The sequence below is a fragment of the Magnolia sinica genome, chromosome 19, assembly GCF_029962835.1.
Source record: "Magnolia sinica isolate HGM2019 chromosome 19, MsV1, whole genome shotgun sequence".
Classification (NCBI taxonomy): domain Eukaryota; kingdom Viridiplantae; phylum Streptophyta; class Magnoliopsida; order Magnoliales; family Magnoliaceae; genus Magnolia; species Magnolia sinica.
Genome location: NC_080591.1, coordinates 2,333,769 through 2,352,366, shown reverse-complemented (window position 1 = coordinate 2,352,366; position 18,598 = coordinate 2,333,769). Strand labels below are relative to the sequence as shown.

At 39.1% G+C, this 18,598-nt stretch overlaps 1 protein-coding gene across 2 annotated transcripts in view; it reads right to left on the bottom strand.

The window, feature by feature from the left end:
- Nucleotides 1-14,910, bottom strand: part of LOC131235505 (alpha-glucan water dikinase, chloroplastic) — a 36,520-nt gene extending 21,610 nt beyond the window's left edge. The window contains exons 1-13 of one of the 2 annotated variants that reach the window (XM_058232691.1): nt 14,749-14,910; nt 12,818-13,132; nt 10,876-10,917; nt 10,679-10,788; nt 10,514-10,592; nt 10,310-10,401; nt 10,050-10,218; nt 7,466-7,681; nt 6,973-7,314; nt 6,777-6,884; nt 6,539-6,637; nt 6,223-6,363; nt 6,006-6,094 (exon numbers count right to left, since the gene is read on the bottom strand). In XM_058232691.1, coding sequence (XP_058088674.1) covers nt 6,006-6,094; nt 6,223-6,363; nt 6,539-6,637; nt 6,777-6,884; nt 6,973-7,314; nt 7,466-7,681; nt 10,050-10,218; nt 10,310-10,401; nt 10,514-10,592; nt 10,679-10,788; nt 10,876-10,917; nt 12,818-13,102 — 1,772 coding nt within the window. In that variant the 5' untranslated portion in view covers nt 13,103-13,132; nt 14,749-14,910. Of the gene's footprint in view, nt 1-6,005; nt 6,095-6,222; nt 6,364-6,538; nt 6,638-6,776; nt 6,885-6,972; nt 7,315-7,465; nt 7,682-10,049; nt 10,219-10,309; nt 10,402-10,513; nt 10,593-10,678; nt 10,789-10,875; nt 10,918-12,817; nt 13,133-14,252; nt 14,523-14,748 lie in introns of those variants that run through there. The other variant, XM_058232692.1, reaches the window with a different exon arrangement.
- Nucleotides 14,911-18,598: the final 3,688 nt, after the last annotated feature.

Here is an 18,598-nt window from a genome sequence, read left to right as displayed (position 1 = left end):
ATCCTCTTGGATACCCTACCATTGATATCCAACCAGAAGCAATTCAAGAGGATTTAGCTCAGCGTAGCCTTGCCTATCTCACGGAAATGAGAAAATCGTTGGAAGTGCTTAATTCGCGCCTTGATAAGATAGAGAAGGCTCGGTTATCTCAACCACAATTCATTCCAGAAATACAATGCGAGAAAAGTTATCCTAACTCGCTTTGGAAGAACTCTGGAATTACAAATGAGGAGTTGGATTCTATCAATGAGCATATGGTTCAATTTCCCAATGAGTTGATCTCGATGACTGTTCAAAGGAATGGTCAAGATGCTTGGGTATCTTTCAAATACAGTGATGATGACACACTTTCATCACATGACACACAGGATCTCAATGATGACGTAGAGGTTAGTTTTTTCAAACCTCAACCGAACTTAGGTGTAGAATGTGAGGAGAGCAACCCTATCCCAAGTGTGTACTGCACGGAATTAGACAATGATGCTTATTGGGATGATGATCATGAATATACAGCCCAAAGTCCCCTAGAATCAATCTCAAGTTTGGTCCAGGTCAATGATCAAGACGTACATGAAGTGGTCGGTCATAATGAGCCACTCCCCTCACCTGACATGTCTGATTTTAAGGTGGAGGATGAGCCCCTTACAATAGACCCTTCTAACTCTTGTGAAACATGTTTGGACCGCTCCTCTGAATTAAATGATGATGTGATTCGGGAGAAGGACGAGTTGCTCGCTACGACCTTGGAAATTGAAACCACTAAGTTGAGGCCACCATTTGAGCTGTACACGTTTGACAATTCAACACCTCGATTGAGTAGTTTCAATGAACAAAGTGATCACATCGATGCTTCCCCTATTGATTTTCAATCTATCTGTGCAGGGCTGGAGCAAGAGAGCATACCTCCGTTTACCTTTAAAGACAATGGATTCATTGGGCAGATCATCACAAGCTTTAAGGTGAAAAATGAATCACCCTCAGCTGAATGTCCCAACTCTTTTGATGATTGTTTGGCACACTTTGCAGATTCAAATGATCCCATGATAAGAGACATAGTGAATGCCTTGCAAGACAACATCTCGGTAGTCATCACTGACCGAGAGAACCCTGACTTTGAAGCCCCTTCTTCCACAGCTTCAATGTTTACCATTAGGGAGGAGGAGCTGAAAATTGAACGAAGTTTGCTACTTTGGAATGTGTTGAGACTACACCACTTCCGAAAATTTTTCTCAATTTGATCTACCTGTAGTCTGATTCACCATGGGATACTAACTTTGCAACTTTTTCTGACACAGGTGAATCATATATATTTTGGATACCTCAAGCGAATCAACAGCAAAACTTTAACGAGGTACATAAGTTTCTATGGAAGGTCATGCTCCAAGGCGTCCAAGCCTATTGCAAAAAGGGCTTTTGGATGATCCTATTGAGGAACTTACTGAGAAACTTATCAAGATACTGGCCGAAAGAGGAACCTTGCGGCTTGACTCAGTAGTTTTTCCTTGCTTTCTTAGGACTAGGATAGTTGTTTTATTTGTCTGGCTGAAGACGGTAAACTTAGCGCTCCTGGGAGGCAACCCAGCTCTTCATTTCATTTCGTTTTTATCATTAGTTAGTTCAATGTTTGTGGGTAACATTACTGCAAACCCTCACGAGACTATAACTCGTCCACTAGAGGCAACCTAGGGGTTTAAAGGCTTGTTGCATATGCTAAATGCAATCGAGAGCACCTGCGAAAGTGGTATAGGTAGGATCTTGTCTTTACTGTTGTTGGTTTCTCTCTTGTACTGACCCTCTTTTACGTAAATAGCTATGGAAAGCCTCTTGATTTTTTCAGGTATTATCTTCCTATCACTTCTCATTTACTTATTTTGTCCCATGTGCATTGCATGTTTATTTCTTTTACATTGAGGACAATGTAGATTTTTGGTTGGGGTGGGAGATTAGGTTTCCTAATCAGTATTTATTGGTCTTGAGCAAAAGTTGTGAAAATTTTTAATTTTTCAGGCTTTCTGATGAATTCGAAGTGATTTTGACGGCCATCTAGGGCATTTAGAATTTCAAGATGCGTGATGTTGGTACTTCATGACTCTTGGATTCAGTTATCTATTAAATTTCACAGCTAAGTTTGAATTGTTAATCCATTATTAGAATTTGTAAACATTGATTGAGTCATGAATTCGCAGGATACATCTCACTTGCATATTAAGGTTTCAGTTTGATATTAAAGGATTAACTTGGTAATCACTAAACATGAAAGGAACCAACTTGAGAAATTGAATAGATTGGGCGAACAGTCTTTACCATAGGTTTGCTCCCTATAAGTGAGGATTCAATTCCCCATGAATGATATGTGAAAAAGTTGGGTGTACAGTCTTTACCTTAGGTTTGCTCCCTATAGGTGAGGATCTGATCCCTCTTCTTGGCGTTACTTCTAATGAAAAAAAAAAAAAAATCAAAAATAAAAGAATAAAAAGATAATGTGTAAGCCAAGTTGGGTTATCGTGAATTCTCTTAGTTGTTACCAATGATATCCTTAAATATCGAGGTAAAACTTAATGTTGACAAGTCGAGATTAGACTATACATCCATGGAATTCAATATTTAGCATTGTTCTAATTAATGGATTAATATTTGAGCTTGATTATGTAGTACCGTGAGTTTGATTCTAGGAGAAAGTAATGCCAACATTCATAAATCTTAGAATTCGAATATCTGAATTGTTTTTCATAAATCTCTCGAGTTTGTAGAAATTGTTCTGTAATTCTCAACTTACTTTTCGCATACTTTGCTCGGGACTAGCAAAATGCTGGTTGGGGGTTGTGTTGAGGGTCAAATATTGCATATCAGACCCATTTATTGCATGGATTTACAATCATGATACCGTTTAATAGCCTGATTTAATTGTATTTGTGATGCAGAGTGTATTTACAAGCATGAACTGAAAAAGGGTGCTTAAACCATGGATTTAACGCTCTGATGATACCCAAGGCAAGGGACGGACTCCAGGGGACGAAGATCGATGGAATTATGCATCAAGGATCCGAAAAAATCAGGCCATTCACATTAAAGAGGCCCGAAATTGGTGAAGAATGCAAGATCACATAGTTCCCGCCATCTGATTGGCTCAAAACTTTATACATGGCCTGAGGGCCATAAATTAGCCGTACATATCAAATTTCAGTCCTCGGATCACTATGGAAGTACTCCAACTGACAGATCAGCCCATAAACCATTGATTCTGGGCCCGCCTGATATCTGGAACTGTCTCAACTTTGGTCTCGGCGGTTTAAATAATATGAGGAAACAAATGGATGGTTTAGATTTTGATAGAACATCACAATGGGCTCTGTTTATACAGCGTGTACATAAGGTACACAACGCACGCGAGCCGCACCAAAACAGGTCAGCAGCGTCTTCTTCCCAAATACGTCAATTGCCGTTTCACGCCGTGTAACGGACGGAACTGTCCGTTTTTACGGACGCTAGTGGGCCCCACACATTGTCCAAGTGGACAATCCAAACCGTTCATCGTGTAGAGGGCCTCGACTACTACAAAACCTTGCTGAACTTTTGGACCCATGCAAGCACACGTACGCGATACAGAGGCCACAAATAGCGACGGTCCTGCGACGTTCAAAACGATTTTTGAGGTGATTTCTTCTCGGGCGCGTCAATGGGACGCTCAAAACTATCCATTCTTGGCCAAAATTTCGTCACGAATCCAATGGACGGGTGGATTTTCCAGAAAATACCTCTGTGGGGCCCACCGATCACGTCGGCGCGGACGTGCGAAAGGCTACGCACGTCCGCGAAATCGAACTTTCCAGGCGGTTGTGGCCCACCATCTTTGATCATATGGTAGATCTGAACCGTCCCATCGTGTAGGCCAGCCAAAACACTTCCAAGAGACGCCGATTTTACATAAATAATGCAAGGAACGCGAGAGTTATGAAGCCCGAACTTGGGCTGCGAAAAGGCTTTCATTGCGCGTGCGATAGCTTCCCAATTCCGATTTCCACCACTCCAAAAGCTATAAAAAGAGTTTCAAACGTGGAGAAGAGGTCATGCTTGAATAGGGGACGTCAGATAGAGAGAGAGAGGTAACAGGAGGGCTCGTTTTGGAAGGCTTCAACGTGGGATGTTCGACAGGGAGCTAGGAAAGTAATTTTTGTTTTTTTTCTTTTTTCTATTCTTTTCTTTCTATTGTATTTGTTTTGGATCCAGCCCATTCATGTTGGAACCTCTTAGATAGGGCTAAGAGGTGAAGCTTGCAGCGTGATGGGAGGCCTTTTTGCTTGTGCCTTTTGTTTAGACTGAACTGATGTTGATTTTAGTTGATTATTAAAGGAATATTTTTCTTAGTCTTTAATGGTCTGTTGTGACTGAAATTACAATAGGTCTGTAATGGCTTTGAATATTTCTTTTCCCTTTTAATGTTTATGACGTCAGGAAGCCCTGTTGTTCACCATCGTCTCATGGGCATGGTCGGATGGCGATACCCTTCCTAATCTTCATACATTATTGATTGGTTGGTAATTAGTTTAATCCTGTTGTTTGCTTTGTCTCCTTGGCATGGTTAGATGATGGAATCCATTCTAATTCATATACCTTTCATCTTGTGAAGACTAGATCAAGTAGGTTCAGTTTGATTTCCATGATTCTTGATGCAGGCAAAAGATCTCCCTGATCCCTACAAGTGGATCCTCTGAATCCCTAGTTTCTTTCCTTTAAATTCCTTAAAGTTTTAGATAATTATTCCACAATTATTCCTTAAATTCTATTTGGTTTAGATCACATCTTAAATCTAGTTCTATTTCTACTTGGTTTCAGATAACGTACAGGTATCAGTCCCTGTGGATTCGACCTCGGTCTTACCGAGTTTATTACTACATCACAACCCTATACTTGGGGAGTGAACAATCCACCATGGGGAACGAGACTAAATAACATATCCTATCTGCGTGCATTGTATTTAGTCCTTTCACTTATATTGGAGAATATCACTCCCATGATTGCTTTAAAAGGGCATGCACTACTTGTCACTGGCTTAACAGAGGGGTAAGTTCTCATTCCCAGAAAAATTTTATATAGATAAGGAACCATGAGTACACTTCCATAAAACTAGTAAGCGCAAAGAGCTCAGTGGAGCAAATGAACTAAGTCAGAGTTAGAAGGAGACCAAATGTCACTACTCATCCCTACTTCATACAGCCTTGAATGAGTAGTGCAATTCCTTTTGGTTCTTCTGGATGGGAAGGGAAATTTGAGTAGAAAAGATGAAAAGATGCTTCTGCACAATGTAAAGCAAAGGATGAGATTGACAACTTAAAGATTGGAGAGCTTAATGAAATTAATATTCACCAACACGCCACCTAAAGATGTTTGGAACTTTGGACAAACCCCAATGGCCTTTCCAAACTGATTGAAAATCCTATGTTAAAGAGAACTCCTCTAACCTCTCCTTCACATGCACATCCAAGCATAAGAGAACTCATTGCAAATGTGAATATATGAGGATCTCTCCTTAACCTCTCTACATAGCCTTGTAGATGACTCCATCTCACGCTTCCATGCTTTTAGGGAGACTGACTCAAAGTTCTCTTGCACATAATGCACACATTGGAATCCACTGCTTCCAATCCAGAAGAAGATCTGCAATCAACATTTTATTCAAAGCAGCAATCAAGCATAAAGTGATACTCGAAGAATACCAGCATAGACCAAAGTCTTTCCCTTGGAGCCACCTCACTCACCACAACAACCAAAACCATAAAAAGACTTCAATGATCCTCTCCCTCATGTTTTGTTTGATCTACAATGGGCATTTTCTAAGACATTAAACTCATCTCATAAAATTATCATTTGAGATGAGAACCTTGAAAAGCTCTAATAATCTACATGAGGAACTACAATATAGCAAAGAAAACATAAAAAGAAGATAAAGGGTGATCAAGTGTAAAACACACCTACTGCACAACGTCAAGTGACAAGCAAATACTGACCTATGCATAAAGGACTTCTGAGCTTCACTCTCCATTTGCGCTATTTTATCCAGCAATGCCTTTGCCGTACCTTTTCCATCACCGGCATCCTTTTACCAAGAGAAGAAAGAGACATTAAAACCTGAGAAGTGTCTGATGTGCAATGCAGTACAAGATCCATGCTTATTAAAATTCCACTGTATTTATAGAAATGTTGGAAACTTAAACAGTAAGCAACCTTTTTAGCCTTCTCTATTCGACTGCTAAATTCGACATAGAAGTCAGAGCCATTATTCTTTATCCAGTTTCCACTAGAAAGAAGAACAAAAGGCATCCCCTTAAAATCACCTTCATCAAGCTCTATCTCTACAAATTTCACCTGCAAACTAAACAAGGATATGAGGAAATACTGTAACCACATAGCATAAATTTTCCAATTAAATATGACGGGAAAAAAAAAAAAAAAAAAAACATAAATTTTCCAGTTAAATATGACAAAAAAATGTTTACTATAAGGAATATGACAACAGAGATCAGAATTTGTATGATAGTACCTGGTAAGAAGTATCTCCATAAGACTCCTCTACAAATTGTGTTTCACTAGCCTTATCCAGCAAAACTGAACCAGGGGGCAGTATGCTAGGAGGTGGTGCCTGCCAAATATGCCTCTTACGTGACTTCATGGAAAAATACTTTTTTGCCTCAAAGAATGCTATGAGAATAGCACTCGGATAAATATGAACTTCACCTTAACAATTTTTTCTTAGTTGATGGATTTGAAACTAAACCTACCTTCCACTCTCCTGTTTTCTGCGACAATGCCCAATGAAGGACAAGCGGTTCTTGCAGATCTGTAGCGACATAAACTTTTGTCTTGCCAGAAGTACGGGTTACAAGCACCTTCAAAATGGGAGAAGGCAGACTAAGATCTCTAAAAGGGATGCATGCATGCAATAGTTTCTAAAAGTAAATCATAGAACTATCTAACCAGAAGTTCTTTATCGCCGAGCTTAAAGATTTTCTTATTCATAATGCGACCACCATCCTGCCCTTCTTTAGCCTGCGACCAAAGTTCTAGCACTGTTGGCACTTGTGGTGTGGGAGGAGTTTTTTCTTTCACTACTGCTTCAGTGGCATATTTATTAAGAAACTGCATGATGTCCCTTTTCTTGCGCTGAATTCTTTCTGCTGTAAAATATTTTTTCTTCTCTAGTTGCTTAGAAACTTTAGTTTGGATGCTTCCTTTGACAATTTTCTTCCGTATCTCATCAAGGGAGGTGCCCTGATTTAATTCAAGTTGCAGCTCTTTTCTAGCTTCCTCAAACTCCATCTGTTCCAAGAATGTTACCGAAACCATTTAGAATAATCATAAGAGAAAACTCATTACCCATTTTACAAATTGTACAAGAATCGGTAGATTCATCGACAAATTTGTTCTGACATTAATGATAAAGAGAAAGCTAGAGAGGATTGAGTGCTACAAGTTGTTGATCTGGGGAATAGTTGGGTTTTCCTGCTTTCTCCCATCGTATATATGATTGTACTTGTACAAGATCATCAGGTATCTTGTTGCTTTCAGGAACAATAGGCTTCTTTGAATTATCATCTTTTCTCATTACTTTTGCTCGAAGTTGCTCTATGGAAGTTCCCCTTGCTACTTCCTGAAATAACTCAGAGCGAGCTGCTTCATACTCCTCCTGGTACACATGAATAACAACAAGAAACAAGAATATGAAAATAGAAAGAAGTTCCTTATAGAGGCCAACATTGAGATATTCTACTAAAAAATTATCAGGATAATCTGTCTAACAAGAAATCAGATGCTACATATACTCAGAAATGGGATTGGCATTTTCATTTCTTTCCTCAAGGGGCAATTTGACGCTCCATGTTTACAGGAGTTGCCATCATGCCATCTGTACCTCACAAGTGACAACCTAAATGCTCAACTTCTTACAGATAAATCCACGCCATCACCATAAAAGCATTAGGACCAAGTATATGATGGGACTCCACATTAGCCTCCCTCCCTCCCTCCCTCCCTCCTACTTGATGACTTGATCCCTTATGCATCTCCAAGGATGCTCATATAGTACTGCAACCCTTTTCATCCTCCTCAAGTAACAGCTCTTTCTTTCTTCTTCTTCCTTTTTTTTCTTTTTTTCTTTTCTTTGGGGGTTGGGGGGGGGGGGTGTGTGGTTTCTCATGCAAAGTCATGGTTGCTAAAAAAGCCTGACATTGGCAATTGATCATAGGGCACACGTTTGATTGACCCTTTGAGTTTGTTAGTTTAACCAGCAGCATCTGAAAGGATCCCAAAATAATCATACAGAAAATTGCAATTATACGAGCTGATGACATTGTCAGCAAAGTCATGGTTGCTAAAAAAGCCTGACATTGGCAATTGATCATAGGGCACACGTTTGATTGACCCTTTGAGTTTGTTAGTTTAACCAGCAGCATCTGAAAGGATCCCAAAATAATCATACAGAAAATTGCAATTATACGCGCTGATGACATTGTCATATGGGAGGTGGGCGCATTCACATTACATATAGAGTTTCATCTAATAAACCCAGGAAACTACTACCTAAAATGAATTTCCAAGTCCAAAAATGCTCAAATTTTGTCTCAGTGAAATTAATATTTCATTTGCTAGGAAGAAGATAACAATGAGTCAAATCATCAGCTTGCTTTGGTTTTCAGATACCGAGTCAGGCTGCTATCTACCATGTTGCAAAAAATTGAGCTCGCCTTTTGCTTTTTCAGTTCATTCTTTGATCAAAATTCAAATAATGTTCTTCCAATTATTATTTTTTTTTTCAAAGATAACGGGATTATATTAAGGAAAAAAGAAAGTACAAGAAAAAACTGCTGAGATAGCAGAGAAGACTAAAATCCTAGAAATAAGAGGTCATGATCCTTAAGACCATTAACATTAGTCACCCATTCTACAATCGGATTTTTAGCCCTAGCACACACTACTTGAACCGAGGACTGATTGTTATTGAAGCATCTGTTGTTCCTTTCCTCCCAGACTGACCACCAAATGGCAAGGATCACCATTCTCCAAATCTGAGTTCTATCTTTGCCCAGCTTGAATCCATGCCAAGATGCCAGCATGTTGAAGGAGAACTTCAGGATGCACCCACTGATGTTGAATCTCTTGGAAAAATCCAACCAAATCTAGGCAATAAACGGGCAATGGACCAATAGATGATCAACCGATTCTTCTTCTTGAATACAACAAAGGCAGATATTGACAAGTTGCATGCCCCTCTTTCTCAGGTTATCAACTGTAAGGATCCGATTCTTTCTGACCAACCAGGCAAAGCAAATATATTTGGGGGGGGGGGGGGGGGGTGTGACAAGGGGAAACAGGGCCCGCTGAATTGGGGGAGGAAGCAAGGTATGAGTATAAAGATTTCACCAAGAAAACACTAGTTTTGTCCCGGGTCCAGAGCAGTTTGTCTGATGTGGATTGGTCGGGAACCACCGTAGAAATGCACTCAAGCAGCCCCACAAATTCAGTTACCTTCCAATCGTGAAGGTTTCTTACGCACTTCACGTCCCAAACAATGCTGTCAACGGAAGCAACATAGCAACTAGCAACAGGAATTTTCTTATCTAGAGTCAGGCGGTAAATGTTTGCATGAAGTGAAATTTTGAAAATGGCCTTAGTCACTTAATGTCTGAATAATGTTCTTTTTAGATGTTCTTACATTCAGATAAAATGCTGCCGTAACCATGATGGCCAACTGATTAATTGGTTGATCTTCTAGGAGCTACATCAAAGGCTGAATGAAGACTTACAAAATCCATTTTGAAGGGGATTGAGATTGAAGATTTGGGAAGTCAATGGAAACACAACCATATAAGTTTACAGCACATGTATGACATATAGGCAATGAAACAAGATGTATCAAGGAAATTCCTGAATGCAAAAGAAATTAAAATAGTGTCACCGCAACAATTTCATTTCATAGCAACCATATCTTCCATTCCTCCATTCATTGGAAAGACATAGAAGATGATATAAAAATAAATAAATAAATAAACACTTGCCTTCTCTTGCTCTGGTGTATATGCCTGTTTACCCTTTCTTTCCCACCTAAGATATGCCTGAATCTGCACAAGGTCTTCAGGAACCGAAACATCTGGAGGAACCAAAACATTTGGAATCACCTTGTCCTTTGTTAACTGAACAAGGAAGTTCTCACCATTATTTTTGAACCTATACAATAAAGGTGGAAATGAATCATAATCAAGGTGACATAAGAATCGATTCATGGAATATGAGACAAAAAAAAAAAAAAAAAACTCACCATTTATTCCGTGACTCATCAAGAATAAGAAACTCTATAGCTTGTATTTCAGGATCATCAATTTCTATTGTCAAGGAGGAGTTTGGACCAGACTACAAACAAAATAACAAACTCATTACATAAAACAATCCAAATAAGTATCATGAATAATCAAACTGAATGAGAGGCATTCCTGACTAAGACACAATAATACTTAGAACTTACTTTTCTGAAAGGTGTTCTAAGAGCCTTGTTCTTGTATACTTTTGTTCCATCCGGACGACGGGAAGGACGTGCCCAATTCCTGATGGAAAGGAAAGAAAGAGAGTCACAATCAAAGAATGTGAAAAATGAAATAAAAGAAACTCCCAGAAATACCATCAGACTCACTTGTTTTTATCACGAATTGCACCCCAGTGAAGAATTAGAGAGTTATTGCTATTCGTAACTTGAATATCCACCTGTGACAAAGAACCCGAAGTTGGGGTACTGACTCCAATCTGTTCAATTGCCAAGATGAATCTTGATGTTAATAGGAAGGTAGCAGTCACTTTTGAGTCAAATTAACCTGAGCTAAGAGAGTTTACCTGTAGTTCAGAATCTCCATCAAGATTGAATTTTCCTACAACCTGCACCAAGAATGGAAATAGTCAAAAACAAAAATTTAAATCACACTTTTTTCAATTCTTACTCCAACAAGGCTTCATTTCCATTAAATGCTTAGGAAGTCAACTGGACTTCACATCTTTTTTATGCCAGCCAACACACCAAAAGCTCCAGAGCTGTTGGGGAAGCACCGGAATATCCCTTCATCTAGGCCCTCCCAGACAAACCGACCAAGATCTCCCTGTGGGCTACCCCGCATCTCACAGGTCCCACAGTGGGACCCATCCCATGGTCATTCTACATCTCATAGACCCTACCTCGTGGGCCACCCCACCCTAGTGTGCAGATGCACCTACATCATCTACCCACACCGGTAAGGAGACTCGAACAGTGGTCTCCCGCTCCGATACCACTTGATGTAGAACCCAAAGAAATGTAATAAAGAGAAAGAAAGAAAAACTTTGTTGCTATAATTTGGATCAAAGAGTACATAGGCCAAATGAGAATAAGAAAAGAGAGAGCTTAGGAACTCACTCACCCAAGGAGTTGGGGAATCACTCACCCAACAAGGGATAGCTTGGGGACTCACTCACCCAAGGGTTGGGGAATCACTCACCAAACAATGGATAGCTTGTGGACTCATTCACCCAAGGGAATAGGAAATCACCCTCTCTCATGAAAAGACTACTACATATATAATAGTACTTCTTGGTATGATATAGTACTTCTTGGTATGATATAGTACTTCTTGGTATACAAAGGGTTGCATCAATCTTCTCTCCATAAAAAGAACTCGTCCTTGAGTTCAGCTTGGTAAATCTTTACCACATTCTTTTGTCGAGATCCCGTAATTTCTCATCATTGATCCAAGTATCTTCATATCAAGGCTTGTTTTTCCATCGGACGAGATATTTAGTATAGGCATCTTACCTTATACTTACGGACTGTTGGTAGAATGTTATTAGGCTATGGAAACATCGTACTTTGATAACCAATTTTGGAGTTGGCCACTCAACACTTGCTTTGAGTTTCTCTTTATCTACTTCGATGCCTTGAGATAAGACAACATATCCCAAAAAGGCTACATTGTCAACCATGAATAAGTATTTTTTGAGGTTGACATATAGCTTCTCTTCACGCAAAACACGTAGCCAGTGGTCTTCGGGTACTTGATGAGCGGCTAAAAATTTGCAAATAGCAAGACTTTCACTCACCTTCATTCGGTCTAGTCATTTCATCAAGCATTTCACGGACAGTCAAAACGTAGATAATCAATGGGCCCTGATTTAAATGGCTCTTAAACTGTATATAATGAACTGAAACTAAACAGTGCAAATCATGGGCCCTGATTTAAATGGCTATTAAACCAAAATTTACAGATTTGCTTCCTAAATGGCTGATTGGTGGATATTTAACCAGACAGTCAAAACATAGATAATCAATGGTCGAAATTCAACAAAGAATCAATCAGAGGTTAGGATCATTACATTGATTTGAATTGGGGATAATCACCTATCTAAAGTATGTCCTACTGCTTGGATGGTTTAAATGCGTTAATGTGTATGATTTCAAAGTGCGTGTGTATCAACAATTACACTCTTCAAGAGTACCCTTATCAACCATTTCTCCAACCACTTGCCCATGTCTCGCAAACCACTTCCACCATCCATGTGCATTGCTCTCGCCATATATACTAGTACAAATAACACCTCAGTATGCTAGTGAGAACAAACGGAGAATATAGCCACAGAGAAAGACCTCAGAATGCAATACAATCAGCATCTAGAGACAAGTAAATGGTTCAAATGCCAATCCAATCCAAACATAACATATCACACCATATTCCAACACGGGAATGGTAATAGGCTAATGCATGTCAATAGAGAACCAATAACTACAGGAATAGCATGAGAAAGAAACCACCTCAGAAGCAGGATCTGCAGCCAATACAGCACGAGGAACGATAGAAACTCCAGAGTGCCTTCCCCGAGATACTTTTGCTTTTGCTTTATTCAGAGTGTTCCCGTGAAATTTGGTAGAAACTAGTGAGATCCGCATTTGACATGCTGATTGGTTTGACATGGATGCTGCTGGGACTTGAAATGAAGAATTGCAAGGTATCCCTGAATGGATCTTACTTTGATGCTCGAGAAAAGTAGGCTGGCATAGAGTTCGGTGGATTAAACCGTGTCCTAGGGTATTGCTCATGTTGCTCAATCAGAGACCCACCCTCCACAGCTGAAAGATGAACAAGTACAAAATCAGAGAATTTATCGAACATCGGTCGATGGTCATAAGATAAAAATCACACTGAATCTCTTCCGCACAATTGAGGACCGTATACAGATATGTTATCGATTTGATAAAAAGTTACAACTCCGGGCAGATGGGAATCTTCTTTCAAGCTTAACATGCCATTCACACGTTAAAGACCTAAATTACTATTGGAACACAAGCATCCACATGAGAACATAAAAAAAAAAGCCCATTACATCAAGAAATAAAACATTCAAATATGGATATAAAACAGTTTCAAATCCTCTATATTGTGCTAGAGAAAGCTACATTCCAAGGTTGGAAGGCGTCCTTAAGCTAATAGTTGAAATTATTATAAGAAAATGAGAAGTCGAACTGAGCAAACACCACAAGAATCTCCATAGGATTAAGTAATCAAGCATTCAGCTAGACAAATAGATTAACAAAAACTCTCAAAAATCATTAAATAACCTAAAAGTGTATCACAAAACACTCTCCAAAATCCATCAAAGAACTTGAAAGAGTATTGATTTTCACGTAAAGCTTGCAAGGTATTTGAACAATTAAAATCTAAACTTTGTATTCAACAAATAAAGCAGTCAAAATGGATCCAGCTCCACATTCTTTTTACTAGATCAAAACTCATTCCAAAATCTCCACTAAAGAAATCAGAATATCTCAACTTTCAAGATTCGAAAACAAATTGACACAGAAATTATAAACTAAAAAAGTAGTAAAAGACTTATTCAAAAAGATCAAATTCTAAAAACCATCATTAAATCTTTTTTAAAGCATTCAAATAGATCAAAACCACCCAGTTCAAACCACCCAAAAATAGTGCAACTTTTGGTCTTCGAAGGTGATTCCAAACTTCGAAATCTCAACCTATTTGAGAAAATAAGCATCCAAATGGGTCATATAAATTCAGCATCACAATTAGAACACATAAAAAACTGAAAACTAACTTTTTGTGGTCAAAATGTCAATTACACACCCAAGAGTCTCAACTTGCCTAAATGCAAACACGAAATCGCATTCAAACAGACAAACTCATCCTCAAATCTCAACAAAATTACATATAAATGTTTAGACCATTCAAAACCTCGATCAAAAGTTCTTGAAGAACGCAAAATTCCCAATTTCCAGCACCATTCCGTCACTGAAAAGTTCAAAACAGATCTATAGTTTAACAAGTCCAGTTCCTCAAAACGGCTTGCACTCTGAACACTTTGATTATCTCCTCAATTTTTAGCCCCTAAATGTAAATAAATAAAGAAATAAATTTTCAGCTCGAAATTCAATTCAAACAGCAATGAATGTCTACTTGACTAATTTTTTAACATCCAAAGTCATTTAATTGCTAAAATTCTCAAAAAATCTAAACGAAAAAAAAAAAAAAAAAACCTAATCATTTCAAGTTCTTCCAAAATTCCATCAAATTGCAGTCGAAAAAAAAAATCAATTCTACCAAAAATCCATTCCAAAATTGCAATAAAAAGTTCCTGAAAACACTTTAAAATACGGCAAAACTACAAAAAATAAAAATAAAAAAAATCAAACTTCGTCCAAGAAAATTCCATTTTAAGCTATGAAATTACCTCGATTTAGATTCTCGAACAATAATTGAAAATATGTATAAATTCTCCTCTCAGATTCTCTCTCTCTCCCTCTCTCTCTCTTTCCTTCCTTTCTCTTTTCCTCTATTCGAAGGAAGAAGCGTTGTAACTGTTCATAAATCTGAAATTCGAAATAGAGGGAAGAAATGTTCTTTAGGAAGCGGATTGGCTGGTGTACCGCACACCAGCTATATAGCTGCTGTAGGTACGTGTCGTGCGAAGACGAGCACTGACGCTCCTCGAGGTCCGAGTTGTACGAACGGTTCAAAGGAGATCAAAGTTACATGGCACCGCAGTGATGTATTAACAATATCTACACCATTCATCTATTTTAAGAGATCATTTTAAAAGTATTATCCAAAAAATAATCATATCCAATGATCATCTATACCACACCATGAAATAGCAATGGAAATAATAATTTTCACCGTTAAAATTTTCGTAAGCCTACTATAACGTTTATTTTCCATCTAATATATTCATAAGGTCACAAAAACCTAAATTAATAATAAAAACAATACAAAACCAATAATCCCAAAAATGGTTTCAGTGGTAGATGACCAATCCCGCTGCTTTTTGCAGTGTGGTCCATTTGAAAGTTATTTATGTATTATTTTTCGTTTAAACCCTTAAGACGAGTTCGCCAAATGGATGGACGGTTTGGATATAACACATACCTAATGATCAAACTCACATAACTTGCTGACGTCAATACAGCAGCTATATAGCTGCTGTGAGGTACACCAGCTAATCCGCTTCCTGTTCCTTCCTTATACCAGTTATCTCGACACGTGGCGTGCAATTTTAAATCCACGTGGAAGACCTTTCGGGAATCTAGGGCCTTTCACGTGCGAAATATCGAGAAATGGAGAGGTGAAGCGCCGTGGTGTCCGTGAATATCAGCGATATTTCACGCGTTATCCGAAAATGCCCTTTTTTTCATCTCAAAATTATTGAAGCTGCCCCTCATTGATTTTTTATGAACATGGGGATACAAACGAGAAACGCGCGAGTGAGATCGAGATAGTGCCTCGTCGCACATGTGGCAAATTACCCAACATGTTAGACATCGGATCCGTCCATCATACAAATAATATTTCTTTCCAATCATTATGTGGGCCATATATGCATGTTAAGTATGGAGAATTATCGTTTTTTATCTAACTTTACATGTTTCCCATGCAAGTTCTGGTTGCCTGATGAATGAACCGGGATGATTCTTGGGTACGAGCATTCTAATGGTGGTCCCCATCTGATGAATGGTCCGGATCTCAAGATATGTGACGCATTGGCATGCATTCGTGAGGCCGATTTGCCACCTTACACTCCATTGACCGTGGGTACGCAAGGACGCGGATTGCCGGCGAAAGGAAAGGCTTTGCAGGAAGTTCCTGCGCTGGTAAGCTTGGTGGGGCCCACCTTGATGTTTTTTTTATAAATCCACCCGTCAATCCATTTTGAAAGCTCATTTTAGGATACAATATAATAAATGAAGCAGATCCAAAACTCAGGGAGACCACGCGGGAGGTAGAAGTGGGAAAAGAAATGCCTACCGTTGAAACCTTCCTGGCTCCACATTGATGTTTATATGCTATCAAAACCGTTTATAAGATCATTCCCACTGGGATGTACTGAAAACACAAAAATCCTTAGCCTGATATGAAACTTCTATGGCCATATGAATATTTCAATAGTGACCGTTCAATTCCCACTTTTACCTCTCGTGTGGGCTCCTTGATTTTTGGATCCGCCTCATTTTTGCTTTTAGTAAAATGAGCTTGTAAAACGGATGGACGGAGTGGATTTATCACAAACATCATGGTGGTCCCCACCTAGCTTCCCGCCGCAGGAACTTCCAATCCACGTCTTGTCCCGGTATGCAACGCTTGGGAATATCTTCTATGTCCTTCCAAACCGTCCATCGAGTGGGCCCACTGTGCACGTGCCACATGCCAAAAATCGCTCGGGTCGTGACCAGATCACATGACCCAAGTTACCCGAAATGCGTGGTTAATAGAAAAACTTGAGTGCTGATCATTAGGTTGGGAATATCTTTCGTGTCATTCCAAACGATTTTTTTATAGTGGGCCCAACCAAGCACGTGCCACATCGGCCACTACCCCGATCGCACATGCAAGTGACCTCACTCGTGCGGTGGAAATGAAAAACGATCCATGTACGTTAAAGAAATAGCCCACATACTCGGATGGCCAGGATCTTGCAATCAATGCGACTTTCAGGCTGTAGCCCTTTGATAGTAGGACCAGCAAGATGAACGGTTTAGATCTCACAAAATGCCATCATGCATTGAAGACACCAAATCCATGTGCCCTGCGTAGAGAATTCGGTGATAATTCGGTGATGATAAGAATTTCCTTCCACCGCCAGTATGAGAAGGTCGGCTAAGAAGCGCATACACGTGCAATAAAAGCTCACGTACAGGGCCACACGTGTGCCATCATGGCACATGGGTACGAGATTCAGTCCATCCATCAGGTTGGCCACACCTTCTGCTTTGTTTACCCAAAAAAATCTGGTCCTCTTACTGTGAGGGTCTAATATTGGAAACAGATGGATTGATTAGAGAACTTCAGCCAAGTTGTCGAAAGCAGCAGTACGTTTGTTTTTCAAACTGTGGCCCATCTGACCAGTGGATCAACATGATTGTTTGGATTAAGTCATCAATATCATGATTGCCTTCTGATGGATGGATTGGATCTCAGACCTACCATGCCATGCTAGCACATTTTGTGGCACATACATGAGCTTAATTGCAAATGCCCAGCAAAGCTCATCCCACGCATGCATACAAAAGCTTCGTGGACATGAAAGCCAATAATTCTGATGTATTTAAATGCTAAATTGAATTTAACTACAATAATTGATTGTTAAAACCTAAATACCAGTGAGTTAAATCTCTAATTAGACCTATTTCACACTTGAATATATGTTTGGTTGGTAAATTACTTAAAATGAACTATTTATGTCCGGTAGCTTATCTTAGTTCTACTTATTAAGAAAATGAGTATGTTTGTTAAAACATACTCATCATTTTATCCTCTCTTTTGTCTAGAGGTGTACACAAGTTGAACCGCCTCAAGCTTGGCACAGCTCATCTAAGCTCGGCCCTTAGTTGACCTCAGCTCAAACTCGGCTCAACTCGGTCCTCAAGTTTGACTGGCCAGCTCAGCTCAGCTCGGTTAGCAACTCAAGCTAGTTTAAGTCGAGTTCGAGCCAAGATCTAGCCGAGTTCACTTGTGCAACATTTTGTGCAGCATTTTTACAAACACGTGAACTGCACTTTCAAATTTTTGTTATATGTAAAACACCAACAATGGTTTTACAGGTATTTCATCAAACAACTTGTAGGCAATGTCAAAATCAAGGAAAAAAAAAGTATTTGCTTGATGAAATATTCTTTCCTTATTACCAGCTGATCGTTGAGTCATTTTATCAAACACTCAATGAGCAACATCATTATTAAAGTAACCGAGTTACCAAATTGGTTCGATTCGAGTTGGGTTCGATCCAAGTCGAGTCGAGCTCGGGCAAGCTTAAACTCGGTTTGAAATTTTTTCAAGTTCAAAAAGTTAGCTCGACTCGACTCGAACTCAATTTTGAACCAAGTTGAATTGAGCTTTTTCGAGTCAAGTCAAGCGAGCTAACTAAGCTACATCGATTCATGTGTAACCCTACTTTTGTCTCTCCTGCTCTTCAACGGCTTATGAAAAATAAAAAAGCTAAAAAAATTAATTGAAGTGATTAAGTAATTTTAAGTTAAAAATTTACTTATAATTAATCATAAATCAAACTTACTTACCTAAAATAAGTT